The following is an 18,080-nucleotide window of genomic DNA, read 5'->3' as shown; positions in this document are numbered from 1 at the left end:
TGGGGGGGGGGGGGGTAGTACTGTACACAGACTCTCAGACACGATTAATCGAAAGGAAAAGAAAAAAAAAACTAAAAAAAAAGGCCTCAAACGTCTTTGATCAAGAGTACCATGTGAGTTTGCCTCACGCGTCGTCATCAAAGCAACGTGCTGCGTAGAGTCGGCCCAGACGTCGGGCTCGCACATAGCGCATCACGTAGGCACGTCGAACTCGCTTAATCTGCATAGGATCCAGCCGGGCGGCAAAGTGAACCTGAATCAGCCAGACGCCACCATACGCCAGCAAAAAAGGCGCCCAGACAGATGTGGCATACCATTTGCGCCTCCGTTTCGTTGTGTCGCTGCAACGCTTCCTTGTACCGCTCGGCTGCCATCACCACTTCGCTGGCATGAGACGCCATTGCCAGATCCCACGGCGTGACGCCGTCGTCGGCACGATGAAACAAGCACAGTGGCAAAAAATCGCTGTTCAAGTGCTGCAATGCTCGCATCAACTATTCCAGAGCCCACCAGGTACATGAGCCACCAAGACACTTGCATCCTGCACGAGGATCACGCGTGAAAGATTTCACGTACATCGGCCCGCTGTTCAGTCACCAACACGTGTAAGAGAGAGCGCAGGTCCGGCATCTGGCAGAGCAACTGGAAGGGATCCCTGTGCGCCAGAATCAATACCGTCCGCACCATACAACATCGCGCCGCCCACTGTGGCAGAGGCACCCAAACATCCGCATCAGAAAGCCATCGCCCACAATGCACACTACTTCATGGTCAGGCCGCGTGTCACGGGCAACTCACAAAAATTGGCACGCAACCCGTTTTGTCTGGCTGCTTCAGACATTCCATCGTACGCTCGGCGTCCAACAAGAGCTTGAGTGCCTTGTAGTTGTCCTATTCTCAATCGACACCCAACAAGATCAAATCAGACTGGTCGGAGGAAAAACAAACATGGCAAGGCTCTGGGCAAACATCTCACGTGCACGCAGGCGGCAGTAACAACGTTGCGGCCCAATCGATCTGTCTGTAGCAAGTTGGCATTGTGCTCCACAAGCCACTGCAGAGCTTGGATATTGTCTGCTCGGCCGAGGATGATGCGTAAAGGTTGGTCGAAGCAGCGGCGGCATGCAAGAAAGCGAGCGGGCAGGCACAAGCCAGATCGCCAATACGCACTATGCTGCACGGCCACAATGACACAGGGGTCGCCTTCCTCGTTCACGGCATCCACCGCTCCATGTTCCATGCTGTTTCATGCATGACCAAAATGAGGAGACTCTCTCGTGTTCCGGCAAGGCTCGGGTTCGTCCACTCACCATTGTTGCAGCCAATCGTTGGCAGCCGGACTCCCGGGATGACTTGTCGATGGAGATAATGAGCTGAAAGGGAGTAAATTATGATGGAAATCAGCACAGCAAATAGCAAACCCCCTCCCCCCGGCAGATTCATGGATGAGCCGTCCCACGCACGGTAGCTTGGGTTGCAGGAAATGCGTTGTTCGTACGTTGTAATCGAGGCCAGGTCGGCATCAAGCTCGGCCAGAATTTCGTCGTTAGGATGCTTGACGGTCTACGGCGGCAGCTCAAAACATAATCAAGAGGCAAAACAAACAGCCAAAGTACCGGTGTACCATCATACGGTGGTTATAGCGCACCTCGGCGATTTCTTCATCTTGTCCGGCATCAGCAGCCAGCTCAGCCTTGTGCAACAAGTGGTCATTCTCATCCTCCTACAAGGGAAGCAACATCGTCAGGCAACACGCCAGAGAGATGAGCTTTGAGCAGATGCCCGTAAAAAAAAGTGTTTCCCATTTTTCCACTGTTTAGAGGAGTCCTTTTTTGCCTAGTTCTCACGTGTGGTAATCGTTTAACTCACTTGTGAATCAGCGAAGAAGTGGCGCAGCTTTTGCCAGCGGTCTCGGCGCCAACGCAAAGTCAGAATGACCGCCAAGAGCACGGCAGCGACTGAGATGGAGATGACGATAATAATCGTGGTGTTGGTATCAAGCCCTTTGGTCGCCTGCCCTCAGGAAAAGAAAAAAAAAAAAAGGTTTGGGAAGTATTCAACACATTCCAGCAGAAATGAACGTGAGCGGGTGGAAACCAAACCGGAGATTTAAAATTCCCAAGAAGACAGTGCCTTGGTTCAGGGATTGAAAAAGCTTTCATACATAGCCCAAAATAGATGAGTTTTGGGCAACGCAGCCACAATAGGACGTACCCGCGATGGCTTGGTTGTAGAGGCCGTTGAAGTCCAAGGGCTGGCTGTGGCTGTGGTGGTGGTGGTGGTGGTGGGCCGCATGGAGCGAGTGGTGTGGGTGGATGAAACCATTGTCGTCGTGGAAACACTTGACACCGTGCGGGGGGTGGTGGTAATGGTAGTGGAAGTGGTGGTGGTGGTGCTGTTCGGAGCGGTAGTCGGGACGGTAGTTGGCGTTGACGTAGCAGGGGTCGTGGTGATGGGCTCAGGCAGCCAAGAAATGCTGACTTGGCACGCAGATAGCGTCATGCGATATCTGTTGTAGCCCATCTGTGGGATGCTCAGGTAGTAGAGGTAGCCACAACCGTGGTCTGAAAAATTGAGCTGCAGCAAGTCGCCCACCAAGACGACCTCGAGTGCTTCTGTGGTGGTGATGGTGGCCACCAAGGACTGATTCGAGGCAGTATAAATCCAGATCCGCTCGCCGAGGGAGGCTGAGGCGCGATAAAAGACGACCCAGATATCGTTGGCGACGGGTTGCACGGAAGAGTCTAGCAGAGGGTTTCCAGCATCCCAGGGTTGCGCGGCATGGAGAATTTGCCATTGTGAATTTTTATTGAGGACCAGTGCACCTTGCGGCAGCAGGGCAAAGGGTAGGCCAGACCAGCTGGCATTGACATAGAGCACACCCGCCATTTGGGTGCGGGCTGGAGATGCAGAGAGATCGGCACGAAATAGGATTTGGGTTATCAGGTACTCTGGCCCTTGATCATGACCGAGGTGGGCAAGGGTTGTTGTAAAGAGCCTCGTCTCGCTGGCAGCGGAGGTGCCGGAGATGTTTGTGAGATAGGTCGAGGCCAGGGCTAGTTGTAGGCCAAAGAGCTCATCTTTATCCTCGTTTAAAACAATCCAGGTGTCAAGGGTAGCCATGGGCAAGAAGATGACGTCCACCTGGCATTGAACGTCAGGGCAGTGCCCGACGGTGGCCACCAGATACGCGTCCGAGGCCGCCGCTGCGCGAAGGGTAGAGTCGGGGGCTGGGAAGGGTGGGAGTGCCGTCAAATTGGACGAGCTAGGCTGAAAGCAAGAGGCATTGCCATTGATCTTTGTGCTCAGCCAAATGATGTAGCTTGCCGTGCGCAGCACAATGTCTGCCTGGGTGACGCTAAGTCTTGGATCCTCAAGATCACGGCGCGCCGTCAGTCCCGTGGGGGTGCAGCTGGCCAGCGGGTCGTAGCCGCACTCACTGATGAGCATGATGCCCGACGTTTCTGGGATGGTTGCCAAGACCTGTCGACTGTGGAGGGCGCGGTAATTCGCGCCAATGAGCTGGTCCAGGGCCGGCAATGTATGCGTGCTGCCGGCGGCAAACGTGGCCAGGATCAGGACCATGGCCATTCGGTCCCATCCGCTCTGGCAGCGAAGCGTTCTAGCCATGTTGCAACGCGATGCAGGATAAAGGTTTGGTGCGTGCGGGCGACTTTTCTCTCATCACACACTGCCAACGCCGCTGAGACGCCGCCTTCTTTCAAGGATGGCCAGGAGCTGGGGGGGGCGTGCCAACGCCGTCCGAGCTTAACAAGCACCAGCATCAGCCGTCTCTCAGGGGAAGCAAATGCCAAGCCCAACACCACCCCCAAGCCTCTTGATCCACCCACGCATGTCCCGTTCCGTCCCGTCCTGTTTGCTCCGACCAAATCAACTTGAGAGATGATTTGACGGGCTCATCGGAGTTCGTTGGAACCGAGCGCGCGCCCGATGCGTGTGTGTGTGTGTGTGTGCATGGTCCTCTCTCTCTCTCTCTCTCTCTCTCTCTCTCTCTCTCTCTCTCTCTCTCTCTCTCTCTCTCTCTCTCTCTCTCTCTCTCTCTCTCTCTCTCTCTCTCTCTCTCTCAACGGTTTGATCACGCAACACCTTATGCGGTTAATGTCGAGATATATCGACTTGATGCAGTTTTATTAACACAATTCAGTATAATTCATGATCGTATATGTCGTGTTATTGGCGTGCTATCAAGGCTTGTGTTGCTCCTTTGCTCCTCCTTTGGGAAGACTGACTGCTTACCAGGTCAACAAGCAAGAGGGCAAGCGAAACGGAATAATCATCTGACATTATTTTCTGACGATTTATAATTGTCAGAAATTTGGTGCAGCGGCAGCATGGCGAGTCGGGCAGCGGGGAAGAAGCGCGCCAAGCGGCAGGCGGCGGCGGAGCGGCAGCGTCAGGGTGATATGGTGTCGTTGTTGAGGCAATTGTCTGAGGAGCAGGGTTTGGATGTCGATGACAATGTGCGCGCGCTGCCGCAGTGGAAGGCACCGCCTTCAGCCGAGTTTCTCGCGCGCGCCGAGCAGCGGGCTAAGCGAGCGCGCCGCGAACACGTGGGGCGTTCTGAAACCGATGCACTCGACAACGAGGACGACAACGAGGAGCAAACGTCCAATCTCGTTTGTACGTGTTCCACAGGCTGTCTTTCTACTGGATGCAACGTACTTAAGATCCCATGCCTCGAGCCAGTCTCACCACCACCTCGTCTTGTCCCGCTGACTCTCCAGCGTTTTTTGATTTGTTGAGGGATCTACGCGCCGAAGTCCTCACACCCGATGGACCTGTGCCAACGGAGCGGCCCGCTGCACTTCGCGCTTGGCTGGATGAACTCGTTGTTGCGGGCCAAGAGGATGAGGACTTGCGTGAGGTATGTGTGTGCACCCCACCTCTCGATCCCGCCGACCCACGCCTCCTCGCACGCCAGCAGCAGGATCGTGGCTCAAATGTTGCCACACATCTAACGCTGTCTCTTCTCCCGCCTCCTCCCCTGCTCTTCCTCGTGTGCGTCAACCGTGGCTTTTGCTGATAGCTGGTTCGGCATTTGCGACCACACCTGCAACGACTGGCTCAAACACTGAGCGCAGCCTCTCGTACCCCCCTGTCACCCAAGGCGGCCCTCTTGGCCATGGTAGATCTACGCTGCCTGCTTTTTAAGGCCTACTACGCCTGCATCCAGCATGGAGGTAGCCCACTCCGCGCATGTGCCCTCCTCAGTCGCGATGACACGGTCATGCAACCGCCCGACCTCGTCGACCTCTATCGGGCGGCCCTGCCGAAACCGGCCAAACGCCGCGCCCGACGCCTGGCCGTGTTGGAAGCCGTCAAAGCAGTCTCCCCGCGTGCTTGGCGAGCGTTCCGTCGCACCTGGGGCCTCACCGACACCGCTCAGTGGGTTAAGCCCCGTCATCCCAATCAGCTGCTCGCCCTGGCCCGGCTCCAGTTTGACGAGGCCACAATGCTGGCCGCGGCCTCGGAATTACTGGCGCTGAACCTCCACTGCGACTCGGAGGCAGCCCGGCGCCAGACCCCGCGCCCGGCGCCACCTTTGCTGCTTGAATGGGATCGCAGTGCCCGTGAATGGCCCACCATCATTTACGACAGCCTCATCCCCAACGATGCCGCCCTCGATGCCCTGGCCGGCTGCCCGCAACCCGTCTTGCAACTTGGTGCTGGTACTGGCTACTGGGCAAGTCTTTTGGAGGCGTATGGCGTCAAGGTCGCATGCCATGATCCAACGCCACCACACGAAGGACCACACAGCATCCACCTGCGCGCCCCAGAATTTGTGCAGGTGGCCAACGGCGGCCTGTCCGTGGCCAACTCGCCGGACCATCCAACCTTGCTTCTAAACGCGGCCGACGCCCGCCCCGGGGGTGCCCTGGGCGGTGATCTCGCTCTGGGGAGCCTCCAGCGCTTTCGGGGCTCACACGTTGTGTTGATCGGCGAGTGGCGACCCACCACCGAGCCCGACGCTGCAGCCGACGGCTCAGCCGATCCCGCCCGCGATGCACCGGGAGCCGGCCTCTTTGAGGCTGCACTCTGCAAAGATTTTGTGCTTCAACAGCGCGTGTCCCTACCGGCCATGCCGTATCAAGCACCGGCACTCTGGGTATTTGTGCGAAAAACTGAGCAGGCCACCGGCGCCCTCTCCCTGGACGAACCGACGCTGGCCGGTGCTCGCACCACGCTACCACCTGGTGCGCAGCTATGGCGGTGCCAATTCTGTCATGCCTTTGTTGTCGATGGCGATGCGGCCGCGCAAAAGTACCGCGCCGAGCACGAAGGCGTACACATACTTCGGAGTATCCGCCTACGCCGCCCCACCACCCTGACCACGGTTGCTCTGCCCCATTGGGTACCCCTGAGCCGCCCCGTGCTCGCCACTGGTACCAGCGCGGCCAACGCCGTGCCCTGGACCGATGCAGATGCAGCCGGCGATGCTCCGGCCGAAACATAAGCGATAGGCTGGCGTCTGGTCGAGGGATTTTTATATTGTGTTCGTGCCTCATCACTGTGGGCACGTTGTGATGTGTTGGCGTCAAATTCAGACGAGTCCAGAGGATGTAGCGAGCAGTCACTGCTGTTCTTGGCGTACTTTTGTTGCTAACTCGCCACTTTTTGTGAAGAATTGACAAGTTGCGGGTCATTAGTTGGTGGTTCGTGACTATGGATAGCCAGTTCAACGTTGGCAAAAAGTCTCGCAAACATGTCAAGCAAGCATGCTAGCAGTTGTCGTGACACTGATCCAACGCCTCGTGTGGAGCCCTAAACTACCGTACATGGCGTGCAGCAACCTGCCGCACTCATCCAGACGAGCCCATAAACCAGGATAAATCTCAAAAAAAAACAAGAAGAAAGGGCCAAGAAAATCTGACATTTATCGCTCTCTTTTTATTTTTCTTTTTTTATGGACTGCCACGCATACCTCTCTCTCTCTCTGTTTCTCTCTCTGTCTCTCTCTCGCGCACACACACATTCTTCTTCTTCTTCTTCTTCTCTTGCTCAGCGTGTGAGTGTGTGAGTGTGAGTGAGAGTGCGTGTGTGTGCGCGCTCGACAGGACAAGTTGGCGGAGCTTTTGGAACTTTTTGGAGCTTTTGGAGGGCACTGGCGGCCTTTGAAAGAAGTTGGATGTGGCCACTGGTTTGGTGAATATTGGTGTCCTCTTGGAGGGACTCAAATGCACGGCCGAGCCCAGTTATTTGACCTTTAGCCCCGTCGGCCGCCAGTGAATTCCAAGAGAGGGGAAAGGGGTTCAGCGCCTGGTGTTTGTGGTGGACGAGCAGCATGGCGAGTGCCCAGAACTCAGACTCACCTCCAAAAACACCGGAGCGGAGGATATCTGCTCATAGCCTGGCCAGTACGCCCTCCACGCCCTACACTCGCGGGTCCTCGCAAGAGTTTGACTTCAATGCCTTGGGGCCCGGGGCCGCCGCTGGCAGTGCAGCAGTGCCCACAACACCGCAACAGCGCAGTGCACATCGCCGCCGCCTTTTGAAACAGTTTCCCACTTCCCTTTCTTCCGCTCTCAATGATCCACGCCTGGGCCGCCCCCCTGCGGATCTCTTCACCCGTGATTGGGGAGATGCTTTTCTACCCAGCGCCCCCGTGCCAGCCTCCACGCTGCTCCCCAAAGTCCCAAAGAAGCGCCTTGAAGCCATCCGTCAGCGACTCACACTGGTGAGTGCGCGCGTGCTCGAGGAACATTCATCTGTTACTCCCCGTATCCAATGCTCATTCCTGGTCTATCGAACCCGTCGTATCATGTAGCGGCGAGCCGATCGACGCATCAGTGGGGTAGAGCGCGATCAACCGAAGCGTGGCCATCGCCGGGCGGCATCCGTGGCCGCTGGCATCCCAGAGGTATTGCCCCATCTGATAGCCCCCCATATCTCTCATCTTTTGACTGTCCAATGTGGCTAGTCCGAGCACCTTTTGATGGGGCCTTGCCATTGTAAAAGTTATTGCCGTCACGCTCACGCTCCCGACTGGGGTTCGTTGGCCACGGTTGCTTGCGTAGTACTTTTGCAGCGAGTACTTTGATCTGAGGAATCCAGACACCTTTGCCAAGGTACTCCTTCCCAAGGATGCCAGCCTCTCAATACGGCAAAATGCGCGGCAGGTCCAAGAAAAGGTACGTCTTTGCCAACTCACTCGCGCGACATGGCTCAAGCTTGAACATCCTTGGCTGGTTCATTGGCTCGGCCCGGCTCTAGTACTCGCATCACCTGGACCAAGTTGAGGTGGAACTGAGTGTGCAATTGGCACAGCGTGCCGATCAAATTTTCACCGCCATGGAGTCACAGCAGGTACGGGCCGCTTCCATACTGCGCATGTGCTTGCACTTGTAAAGGCTGCCTCGACCAGCACGGGGCTGCCCACTTGTGCCCTCCATGTGTGTCGGGAATCCAACTCAACGCTTGTTGTGGGATGGCAATCACAGGATTTGACAGTCAGCGTCATCAGTGCGCGCAACGGCATTATCACCGCCAAGCAGCGCCTCGAGGGCATCCGCAACAACTCGATTAACCATTTGCTGATCCTTCACCTGTTGCGACGCCGCCGCAACTACGGCACCTTGATTGACAAACTGTCCGTTCTGGCCGCAGTGGCTTCGAGTCAAAGTGCCGTTCAGCGCCTTCTCGCGGCCAGCGATTACGTGGGTGCCCTTGAACTCATCCAGACGACCCAGGAGATTTTGACCGCAGAGCTTAACGGCGTCCATGCCATGCGGTACGTGCTCGGGACCCGCTCTTGTGGCATTGAGCATGAGTCAGCTTCAATCAGGCTGTTCTCTGCTGCTCCTCAAAGATCAAGGCCCTCACTCGCGGTAAAACTCGTAACACCGGCAGGCATATGGCGTCTCAGCTCGAGGAAATCAAGGCCCTGGTCTCTCGTGTCGTGGAGACGGACTTTTTGGCCGTGTTGATGGAGCACGCCAAACTAGAAGAACGCGTGATCATGCCGGTGGAGGCTGCGTATATTGAGCGTGCACAAGCTCCAACGTTAACAAGTGATGAACACACCGACACAGGCGCAGAAGCTGACGCCGACACATCTGCATCGGATAGCCCCAAAGGCTTGCCGCTGGACGGAGCCATCCTCCCGGGTCACGTGGAAAGCCAAGCCGATTTGCTGCATCCCCTCATCATGGGCCTGCTCCGCCTTCAGCGTTATGACATTTTTCAAACCTACTATGGCAGCCTGGAAACCTATCTTCGTGCCATGGTCAAGGAGCTGGTGACACAGCAGCTCGAATCTTCCAACCGCCCCAAAACCTCGCAATTGGCTTCCTGGGGCGACTCGCTCCGCGACCTGCCTTTTGAATTATGGCTTGGCTTGTTGCGCCACATATTTGGCCTGCTTCTGGGGGTCCTGGCGCGCACGCGCGAAAATTATGCCGCGCTCCAGCTTATATTTCAGCGGTTGGAGCCGCCGCGGACTCGATCACCGCATCGTGCAAGCACCTCGCATGCCAGTCCCGACAAGGTTGAGGACGTATCCGCTTCTTCTGGTGCCGTTCCCCGTGGGAACGACACCGCCTTGGGGGATGGTGCCGCGCAGTTTGAGGCACAAGAAGAGGATTTTGAGTTTCACGACACTGACGCGCTGGCGGAGAGTACACTCGCGCCAGCCGTTGGGGCAACGAGCGCGGAAGTTGCCAATGACGATGTCACGCTAGCCGACCTCGGTGAAGTCGGTGCTACATCCGAGGCGCGCGGGCCGCACAGCGCCTCGTCTCGCCCTACATCACCCCGCCGCCGGAGCCTTGCAGCTTCGGATACCTTGGACTGGCAGCGCTTGGACGAGCACAACCTGCAGGTGCTACGCCAGGCGCTCAACGAGGTGCATGCTCGCGTGTCCAAGCTGGTACAGGCCCGAATCCGAGATGGGGCCGATACCAATATCAACATTGCCAGTTATCTTCAATACTTTGAGCTGGTCAACTCCTTTGTCGATGCGGCAGCACAGCTCACGGGCTGCCGATGTGCCCTCATCGGTGCCACTCTGCGCGATCAGGTGTGCTTTGTTTTTTCTGTTGTTTTGTGCAAATGGGATCCAAAATATTGTTGATGTTTTGAAAGAGGCACCAACAAAAACAGATACTATAGTTTGCGCATGTATCGAGCGCTCGGGGCGACACGACCAGCCAGTCCCGATTTCGAACCTCACTCCACGGATGCCTACTCCATGCTGGTGGTGGTGCCGATAGACCAAGCTGTTCCTGGAGCGTTTTCATAGCAATCACACAGAGAAGCTCAACATCATGCTCAGCAACGAGCAGTGGGTCGCGGTGCGTGTGCACCCGGGTTTTCTGGCCATGTTGAGGGTGTGCACTCGCCATACATGGCCCTTATTCATTTTGGTCTTCTCTTGTGGCATTACAATCTTCTGGGATAGACCCATGTGCCCCCGGAAAGTCAGGCGTTGGTGTCGCGTTTGCGTGGCGACACCGCACCGCCAGCCAGCTCTGCCAGTGGCGACCAAGCCCACGCAGAATTGCTTTTTGTGGATGATGTGGGGCACCATGCTGTTGGCGCTGTTCTCATGTACGTTACAAATCATCTGCTTGCGGAGCATGCCTGCTTGCCGCTCCATTCAGGCAAGAACGGGGCTGACTTTGGTCATCTATAGGTTTTTGCAGAGCCTCGGCGAGTATCAACGTTGCACGGAGAACATGCCATCACTGGCGCATGAGGTCTTTGCTCGTCTGGCCGAGCTGCTGCGCACGTTCAACCAGCAAGTACGAAGGCTGGTGCATGACGCCGAGGCGATGCAAGTTGCCGGCCTGAAGCGCATCACAGCCAAGCAGCTGGGATTGGCTACCGAGACCATTGACATCATCCTCGGGGTCCTGCCGGGCCTTCGCCACTACTATGAGGCGCACCTGACGGGTGCACGACAGGTGTGTGTGTGTGTGTGTGTGTGTGTGTGTGTGTGTGTGTGTGTGTGTGTGCACATGTGTGCCGTGCGTTTGCTTGCAGGCGGGTGCGTGTCAGTTCTGTGCGCTCTCCCTCTCTCACTGAACTGTGGGCATCTGCACAATCTGCTTGACGAGCTCACCCTTCTCATCTCAACGTCGTGTACCACTTTGCGACCTGGTCTTGCATAAATGAGCAGAGCCAACTACGTGAGCTGGATCGGCTGGCAGAGCAGTATCGGCGTCATCTTCAGGATGTGGACAGCAAATTAGTGGCCATTATGCACGACATTTGGAATCGTTCAGCGCCGGTGAGTTGACGCCTGGGTGTGCCCTTACTTTGAATATGGCATGGCAAGCCACGATCTGCTCATGCTGTCTGTGTCGTGGTGCAGGAAATGAAGTGGGCCAAAAGCACTGTGACGGATGGATGCCGGAGCCTCGTGTCATCCATGACCAAGCTGCACAAGGCTTTGAACGCTGTGCTGCCACCCTCTCGTCTGAAGGTTTGTGGCTGCTTCGTATGCCCTCACCCCCTGGTGTGCTGTCGTGTCCTGTCAATATCTATCCGCTCAGGGTGTTCAACGTGCTGTCGCGAACCATCTGGCGGATGTAGGTGGTGTTTAGCAAGGTCTTGCAATTATTCAATGGCAAGTACAAGGAGGCGGCGGGCAAGCAGGCTACGAGTCGCGACAAGGCAGCCATGGTGGGCATTGCCGCGGATGTTCTGCTGATTGAAAGTGAGATGGAGCAGCTAGCCAATGTGGAGGTACATCAGGAGCTGCGCGAGGGGCTTGCCCAACTGGGCGTCGTCCTTCCGCCGCGGGTCTAGTCTGTTCCGGCAAATATGACAAATCCAGAAGAAACGTCCGCCCAGGTTGTCATGATGTGTTGTCAGGTCTCGCTGAAAGCCGACCCGAGCTGGAGCAATGGGGTATGGGCTATCTTGCCAATTGCTTTCTCGCATCATGTTCATTCGCAAAACAGAACATGATCACGCAAGCGCTTTTTTTCGCTCCCAGGTGGAGAGCAAGAAAAGACGAGTCCAGAAAAAAAAGCAGCGAAGGAAAGGAAAAAATAAAAGAAACCAAAAACCGGGAAACAGCAAAGCAATCAACTAAACAACAGACAAATCTCGACAGAGCCAAGGGAGGGAAAATACAAAACGACAACAAGAACCTTTGAAACGGAGTGTCAAGTTCGCGCAGCGATGGGACTTCCAGGAGTGCGGGGTGGTGGTGGTGGCTGTACCCTGACAAGCTGTGATGTGGATGGTCGGCAAGGCCGAAGCGGCGGGTCAGCGGGCTCATTGGTACTGGCTGAGAAGGTCACGCTGCATCTGCGCCGTCTTCAGCCGGCTTTCTTCAGCTTGCTCCTTGGCCTGCAGCATTTATACCAAGCAAAAGAAGAGCCGGCAGAAAGACATGAGACACGGCGGCATGTCTGCACGAGTCCAGGCCCCGCAATGACAGATGGCCAGCAAAGACTTTTGACACCCACCTCCTTGGCCATGCGCTCCTGCTTGAGCAGAGCTGCCGACTTCAGAGGCATGATCTTGGGCTTGCACAACACAGGGGCCTGTTCGTTGACCTGCGAGTAGACCGGTCCCTGCTTTGGGATGATCATCTGGATGCCGCTGCTGCCCGCCTCCATCGCCGTCGCGTGAGAGAGAGAGAGAGAGAGAGAGAGAGAGAGAGAGAGAGAGAGAGAGAGAGAGAGAGAGAGAGAGAGAGAGAGAGAGAGAGAGAGAGAGAAAGAGAGAGAGAGAGAGAGAGAGAGAGAGAGAGAGAGAGAGAGAGAGAGAGAGAGAGAGAGAGAGAGAGAGAGAGAGAGAGAGATGAAGTTAAAAAAGAAAAACATTTTAAGAAGCGAAACCAGTCACCATAGTTTAAATTTTCTGACAACTTGGCTGTGATGATGAATGCAGGCTCAAGAGCATCGTTGGCATAGGATCAGAAGGAAGTTTGTCCTTGCACATGTAGACGTGTCCCTTTTGTCCCTGCCTGTCTGTGTCTCTGGGTGCTGATTGGGTTCTAGGGTAATCTCTGCCATTACCTCACCTTTAACTTGTACCTCTACATATACCTTTAGTTAATCACTCTTCTCCGTTCATGATCTGCGCCTCTCTCTGATGAAATGATGATCTCAGTGTTCCCTCTCTCATGTTTGCAACCAAATCATGCTCTTCTCTCTTCTCTGGAGCCATTTTTTTACGGGCGCATGGATGCAGAAGGGGCCCCGCAGCGTATCTTGAGCTGCATTCACTCCAAATGAGGGATGATGGTGATGAGGTGTTGATGGTTGCGGTGGTGCTGCAGGAGATGGAGGCTTGAAGCGAAGCACAATTGCTTCAACGGCTTGGAGCGGGTGGGAGATAGGCTGGCTGATCAAAAGCCCTCGTATGTGAGAGACGTGAGAGGGTTCTACTCTTGTCCTCCCTCACAGGGCGCCACCCCTGTTTCGGACGAGGTTTCATTTGTAATTGGCAGCGCGCAATCAACCCGTCGCCATGCCTACTTCCCCGCCTGCGACACGGGGTCGAAGGCTGCGCTGCAGCAGTGAAGCCCTGTCACAACATCTGCTCAAGGCGGACCAAGCAGAGTCGACGCTCCATGCGTCCCATCGTCCCCGGCCTGCAGCTGCAACCAGGGTTCTCCAATCAGTGGTGACGCAGCTTGAAAGATCAGCTGTCAAGCGCCATCGCCGCCGCTCACCAGGAACCATGCTCAACTTTCTGCGCCGACGACGCACGCTCAACCCTGAGCCCGGTCGACAGACGGCCCGCTGTCGGTCAGTGATGTCGCCGGCGCGCAGGTCACACACACTCTTTTATGCCATTACCATCTGGTCTCATCAAGTGCGGAGTTTGGTCCGACCTCTAGCTCGCTTCATCAAATTTTGGTTCCAAACCGGTCCATTCGCTGCGATCACCACACGGTAAGTCCCCTCTTCCCTTGCCACCCTGCTGCTGGCATGCAAATTTCTCTGGCTATTGCCTCAACCCTCGCGCCCTTCTTCTCTTCTTTCGGGATCTCATGCGTGCTTCAGCATGTCCATTGGGCTTGGTTCAATCCGAGTGGTCGCTTTCTGGGTGGCTTTGTCAGTGATCCAGTTCGTCACATTTTGGTTGTTCATCGTGCTGATCTACCCCTCCGCGCCGAGGTCAGCCCTGGGCTTCTTTTTCAAGACAAGCTCTCCTCTGCCCCTCTCCCCGTCATGCCTCCTCCTGTCCGCCCAAGGCAGCTCTCACCCTTCAACTGCGGATGAGCGCAGGCGACCTCGGGTGCGCGACACATGGCTCTTGAGGAGTTTTTCCCCGAACACGGTCGCATCGTCGTCTCGAGCGCCCAACGCACGCTGGTGCCCACCTTTGCCGTTTTTCCCAAAGATCCCAACATTGCCATTCTTGCGGTAGTCCAGGTCCGGCCCATTTCAAAGTCGCCTCCAGTTTTGAAGCATCTGCTTTTGACGTCACAATCGTTTCGTCGCGCGCTTGCAGGCGGAGGGGACCTTGCCCGTTCATTCTCCTGGACTTGAGGGACAGCAATGGTTGGACACAGTCAAGTTGATCAGTTTCAACTTGCAAACTTGCCAACGTCTCGATCAGGCATGAGGGCAGACTCAGCGTCCTGCGGTGGTATCAGTAGCCACACTTTGCTGATCACACGCTTGCTTCGCGCTGTTGCAGCTGATGCTTCGTCACGATCACATTGCCTTGCACCGCAACAGTGGTGTCAGCATGCATGGTACGGTTTCTCGAGTACCCAGCCAAGTCTGCACACCTACGACTTGCGCCGACGTGCTCATTACCTCGATGCTTAGACAACAAATTGGCCATTCTCTCGCTGCTGCGTCAAGTTATTCTCTTGTATGAGGTGCAAGGGGACGGCCATTTTGCGCCGCTGCAACGCATCGGCGATCCTTGTGTCCCAGATGATTACTGTTACTTTGCTGCCGACTTTCCCGAACCCACCGGCCACCCGCTGCATTTTGACGCCCACGAGGGTTTGGTGCGCCAAGCTGGCACGCTCTGGCTGAATGCCTACTTGGCATCCAACATTATTCTAATTGGCTTTGCTTCGCGTCCCTGTGCAGACCGTACCGGGACAGGAACATACCTTTGCCTCACTCAAGCAGTCAATTCTCAGCGCACTCTGGCGAGACACCTACACCGCCAAGGTATGGTGCAGCGTACTGCAGGCACCACCGCCGATATCTGGCAGCTCAGTCGTGTCTCTTGACAGGATCCACTCGAGGCTCAACGCCAATTTCACTTTTACTGGAAGGAATATGCCCAACTTGTCGTTTGGCATCTGCAACTGATTGGTGCGCCTCACTTCCCTTGAGCGTCACTCATCTTCTTGTTGAGTACACGTCACGCCATCTCATGCCCGTTGTCGTGACCGGCTACATAGACACTGATTTGATGCTCCTCAAACTGGGGCCCAAATCTCGCCTCTCCTTACTGCGCGTTCATCCATTGCGCTGTGCGTCCAAGTCGCAGGGTTTGGGCATGAACCCCATTGGGAGGCGCGTTTCAGTGCGGTAACCTCTCACCCAACCTCGGTATAGACGCTCGCAAACTCCACGAGGACGGCCTTCTGATGTTTTACGCGTTTTATCGCATCAGCACTGGCCAGGTGGAGGTCATTTCTACCAACGAGAGTCCTTGGCTGTGGAAGCTGGTGCGTCATGGTAGCTGGTTAGCAAGTTGACACACGCCCGGCCAGAGGTTCATCATTGGTGCCCAATCCTTTCAGTATCAGGAAACGGCCATGAACTTTCGCTACCACATTAGTCGCCATCCGCTCGGGGCGCCACGGAGCCATGCTGAAAGGTCAGTGCCCCTTTGAGGTATCTGATGCGCGCGTTCAAGTACTTACTGTGACCTGCATCTTGTTGCGCCCCAGCCCGTACGCGCGAGCTCAGTTGCAGGAGCTGGCCCAGAGTGCCGCGGCCCTGCACCGCAGCGCGGGCAAGGCTTATGCCATGCGTCGACTCCTAGCCTGGCTGCTACCTGTTTCGGCACAACATCGAAATGTCTCGCCGTACTGCGATATCGACTTGTTCAGGTTTGTGTTGCCCTGCCACCCCCAAATCGGGCCTCTTGATGCTGCTCACCATGTTGCCGCGTGCCCGGCTCATTAGCTTTGATCAGCGCGTGCTGCGACAGCAGAGAGTTACGCCAGGGAGCCAACTCAAAGTGTGTATGCGCCCTTCTTCGTGGGATGAAGACAACGCCTTGCTGACCGCCAATCTTGTCGTTGAACACTCGCCCGCAATCAATGTGAACGTGGCTGTGTAGTTTTACTCGCGCGCGGATGGCCGCCTGAGCTTTCAAGTCTCGCTCGGCATTGCTCAAGGTGGGCAGCTTGGATTGGATCGGATGACTTGGAATTGGTGGGTATGCGGCGCGGTTGGCTCATTCTTTGGTGGTGTATACTGGGCGTGAATTAGAACCGCCAGCAGAGGGTGAGGCGGTCGCGCCAGCTAGCGTAGCCACGTGGCTGGGCTTCCACCCGTGCCTGCCTGTGGTTGTGTCCCTTCAAATGCCCAGTCAGGGCGAGCGCGTTTTACTCGTGCATCTGCATGATGACAAAAGATCGACGGCGTAATGCCATGTAACCAGCACCTTTAGCACGTGCAGAATCGAAAACAGATCTCACAAATGACAAGTCGATTTGAGTCCCACAAAGCAAAAACACAGCATCGACGAAGCGCGGCGTCGTCACGTGCAAGGACAAGATACAGAGGCCCTGGCATGCGCACCATGTCCAGCTGCGGGGGGAATTTTTGGTGCACCCTGTTGAGGTGCACCAGGGATAAGCGACACGCTGGGCAACAGCGCCCGGTCTGGCAGGGAGGCGCGAGTCGAAGAGGATGCGCGACAAGCACGCCAGATATACGAGCCGAGACACAGGTCGCGCACAGTCCGTCATGCAAATTGACAGCGCACCGGCCGCAAAAGAAATAGGAGTCCCTCCCTCCTTGGGCCCCTCCCAAAAGAGACTAACATGCAACAAACGCTTCCACAACACGCAACCAACCGGCCAACCAAAAGATTCAGACAAGGACGGAACAGAGAGGGAGGAGGCAATACAAAAGAACGAAATAATGACAGCGTGGGCAAATCCCAAGACAACGGTGCAGACGGAAGGAAGGGTACATGAGGACGGGATGGGAACGAAGAACACAGGGAACAAAAAAAACGGGGGACATGAGTACGAAGCGGCCGTCTATGTAAGCCTCACGGCACGTTGAGGCAGCAGGGGGGGGGGGGAAGGAAAAACACTGGTGTCTTTCCACAGCAAGCTGTGAAGCGTGGTCACGTTGCGCGTCTTAAAGGATAATGCAGTCCTTCTCCGCCTTGATGGGATCGCCATTGCGGCGCTCAATCTCCGTGATCATGCGGTGGAAGACTTCTGTGACACCGGTATTATCACGAGCCGAGGACTCGACGTAGAGTGCGCCACACTTTTCTGCCAGGGCCTTGCCTTCGGCCATGGAGATGACTCTGCATCATGTTCGAGACGAATCAGGTAAGAGCGGACAGATAGCTGGCGGGTCTGGGGCAGAAGGGCCTGGCCAACCTACCGATCCTCAACAAGATCACACTTGTTGGCCACAATGATAACCGGTGGGCTACGGGTTGAGAAAGGTGGGTGGTGTGCGGGTGAGGGGCGGCCTGCACATGAACGAAGATGGCAGGCGAGGCAAAACTTGGCCTTTACGCACCCTTGGGCACCAGCGGCCATGAGGCGCTCATAGATTTCTCGAACTACATCAAAGCTGTCATGCACATGACAAGGGCAGGGGTAGCCAGGCCAGGGTCAGGCAAGAGGTTTGCACATGAGTTTGACCAGTCGCTAAGAAAACAAAGCCAAGAGACCCAAAGAGACCAAAAACAACCCAAAAAAGACCAACCTGCGGCTTTCCGCGACCGAGTAGACGATGATCCAGCCATCCATGATGAGGTAATCATCTGGGAAGTTGGGCAACTCGGTGACGCCCATGGTGTCGTAAATTTGCAGGCGAAAGTCCCGGTCGCCAATTTTAATATCCTTTTCCAGTTCTAGGGTCATCGACCAAGGGATTGATGTTGGTGACCGGTGGAAAAAGGAGTACGGCGGGGGGGGGGGGGAT

The 18,080-nt window shown here is 55.9% G+C and overlaps 6 protein-coding genes across 6 annotated transcripts in view; 3 read left to right on the top strand and 3 right to left on the bottom strand.

Moving 5' to 3' along the window:
* Positions 1 to 124: 124 nt before the first annotated feature.
* MONBRDRAFT_24114 (uncharacterized protein) lies at positions 125 to 3,630 on the bottom strand (the record flags this gene model as incomplete). Its single annotated transcript, XM_001744388.1, has 12 exons — positions 125 to 253; positions 315 to 494; positions 577 to 655; positions 685 to 760; positions 852 to 891; positions 977 to 1,074; positions 1,171 to 1,241; positions 1,311 to 1,373; positions 1,499 to 1,563; positions 1,649 to 1,723; positions 1,870 to 2,013; positions 2,215 to 3,630. 12 exons carry the CDS (start codon positions 3,628 to 3,630, stop codon positions 125 to 127), a joined length of 2,436 nt encoding a protein of 811 aa, XP_001744440.1.
* Positions 3,631 to 3,951: 321 nt separating this feature from the next.
* MONBRDRAFT_24113 (uncharacterized protein) lies at positions 3,952 to 6,475 on the top strand (the record flags this gene model as incomplete). Its single annotated transcript, XM_001744568.1, has 4 exons — positions 3,952 to 4,090; positions 4,333 to 4,641; positions 4,746 to 4,885; positions 5,048 to 6,475. The coding sequence occupies 4 exons, from the start codon at positions 3,952 to 3,954 to the stop codon at positions 6,473 to 6,475; spliced, it is 2,016 nt and encodes a 671-aa protein (XP_001744620.1).
* An 828-nt stretch (positions 6,476 to 7,303) lies between these two features.
* On the top strand, positions 7,304 to 11,769 carry MONBRDRAFT_31796 (uncharacterized protein; the record flags this gene model as incomplete). Its single annotated transcript, XM_001744567.1, has 12 exons — positions 7,304 to 7,696; positions 7,787 to 7,879; positions 8,037 to 8,150; positions 8,233 to 8,325; positions 8,460 to 8,749; positions 8,869 to 10,036; positions 10,230 to 10,310; positions 10,418 to 10,566; positions 10,652 to 10,985; positions 11,138 to 11,248; positions 11,333 to 11,443; positions 11,554 to 11,769. 12 exons carry the CDS (start codon positions 7,304 to 7,306, stop codon positions 11,767 to 11,769), a joined length of 3,153 nt encoding a protein of 1,050 aa, XP_001744619.1.
* A 474-nt stretch (positions 11,770 to 12,243) lies between these two features.
* On the bottom strand, positions 12,244 to 12,797 carry MONBRDRAFT_24111 (uncharacterized protein; the record flags this gene model as incomplete). Its single annotated transcript, XM_001744387.1, has 2 exons — positions 12,244 to 12,318; positions 12,438 to 12,797. 2 exons carry the CDS (start codon positions 12,795 to 12,797, stop codon positions 12,244 to 12,246), a joined length of 435 nt encoding a protein of 144 aa, XP_001744439.1.
* A 1,434-nt stretch (positions 12,798 to 14,231) lies between these two features.
* Positions 14,232 to 16,242, top strand: MONBRDRAFT_24110 (de-etiolated 1; the record flags this gene model as incomplete). Its single annotated transcript, XM_001744566.1, has 9 exons — positions 14,232 to 14,357; positions 14,626 to 14,683; positions 14,871 to 14,947; positions 15,033 to 15,116; positions 15,182 to 15,263; positions 15,510 to 15,622; positions 15,698 to 15,774; positions 15,848 to 16,009; positions 16,086 to 16,242. The coding sequence occupies 9 exons, from the start codon at positions 14,232 to 14,234 to the stop codon at positions 16,240 to 16,242; spliced, it is 936 nt and encodes a 311-aa protein (XP_001744618.1).
* Positions 16,243 to 17,276: 1,034 nt separating this feature from the next.
* MONBRDRAFT_36472 (uncharacterized protein) overlaps positions 17,277 to 18,080 on the bottom strand; it is a gene marked incomplete at its 3' end in the record, with an annotated part of 1,821 nt that continues 1,017 nt past the window's right edge. Inside the window, exons 4-6 of the mRNA XM_001744386.1 lie at positions 17,862 to 18,009; positions 17,532 to 17,726; positions 17,277 to 17,451 (exon numbers count right to left, since the gene is read on the bottom strand). Of these exons, the coding sequence (XP_001744438.1) occupies positions 17,277 to 17,451; positions 17,532 to 17,726; positions 17,862 to 18,009 (518 nt within the window). The remainder of the gene's footprint in view (positions 17,452 to 17,531; positions 17,727 to 17,861; positions 18,010 to 18,080) is intronic.

This window comes from Monosiga brevicollis, genomic scaffold, assembly GCF_000002865.3.
Source record: "Monosiga brevicollis MX1 MONBRscaffold_6 genomic scaffold, whole genome shotgun sequence".
Lineage (NCBI taxonomy): Eukaryota > Choanoflagellata > Craspedida > Salpingoecidae > Monosiga > Monosiga brevicollis.
Note: the sequence above shows the minus strand (reverse complement) of the source record. Positions and strands in the feature narration are given on the sequence as shown.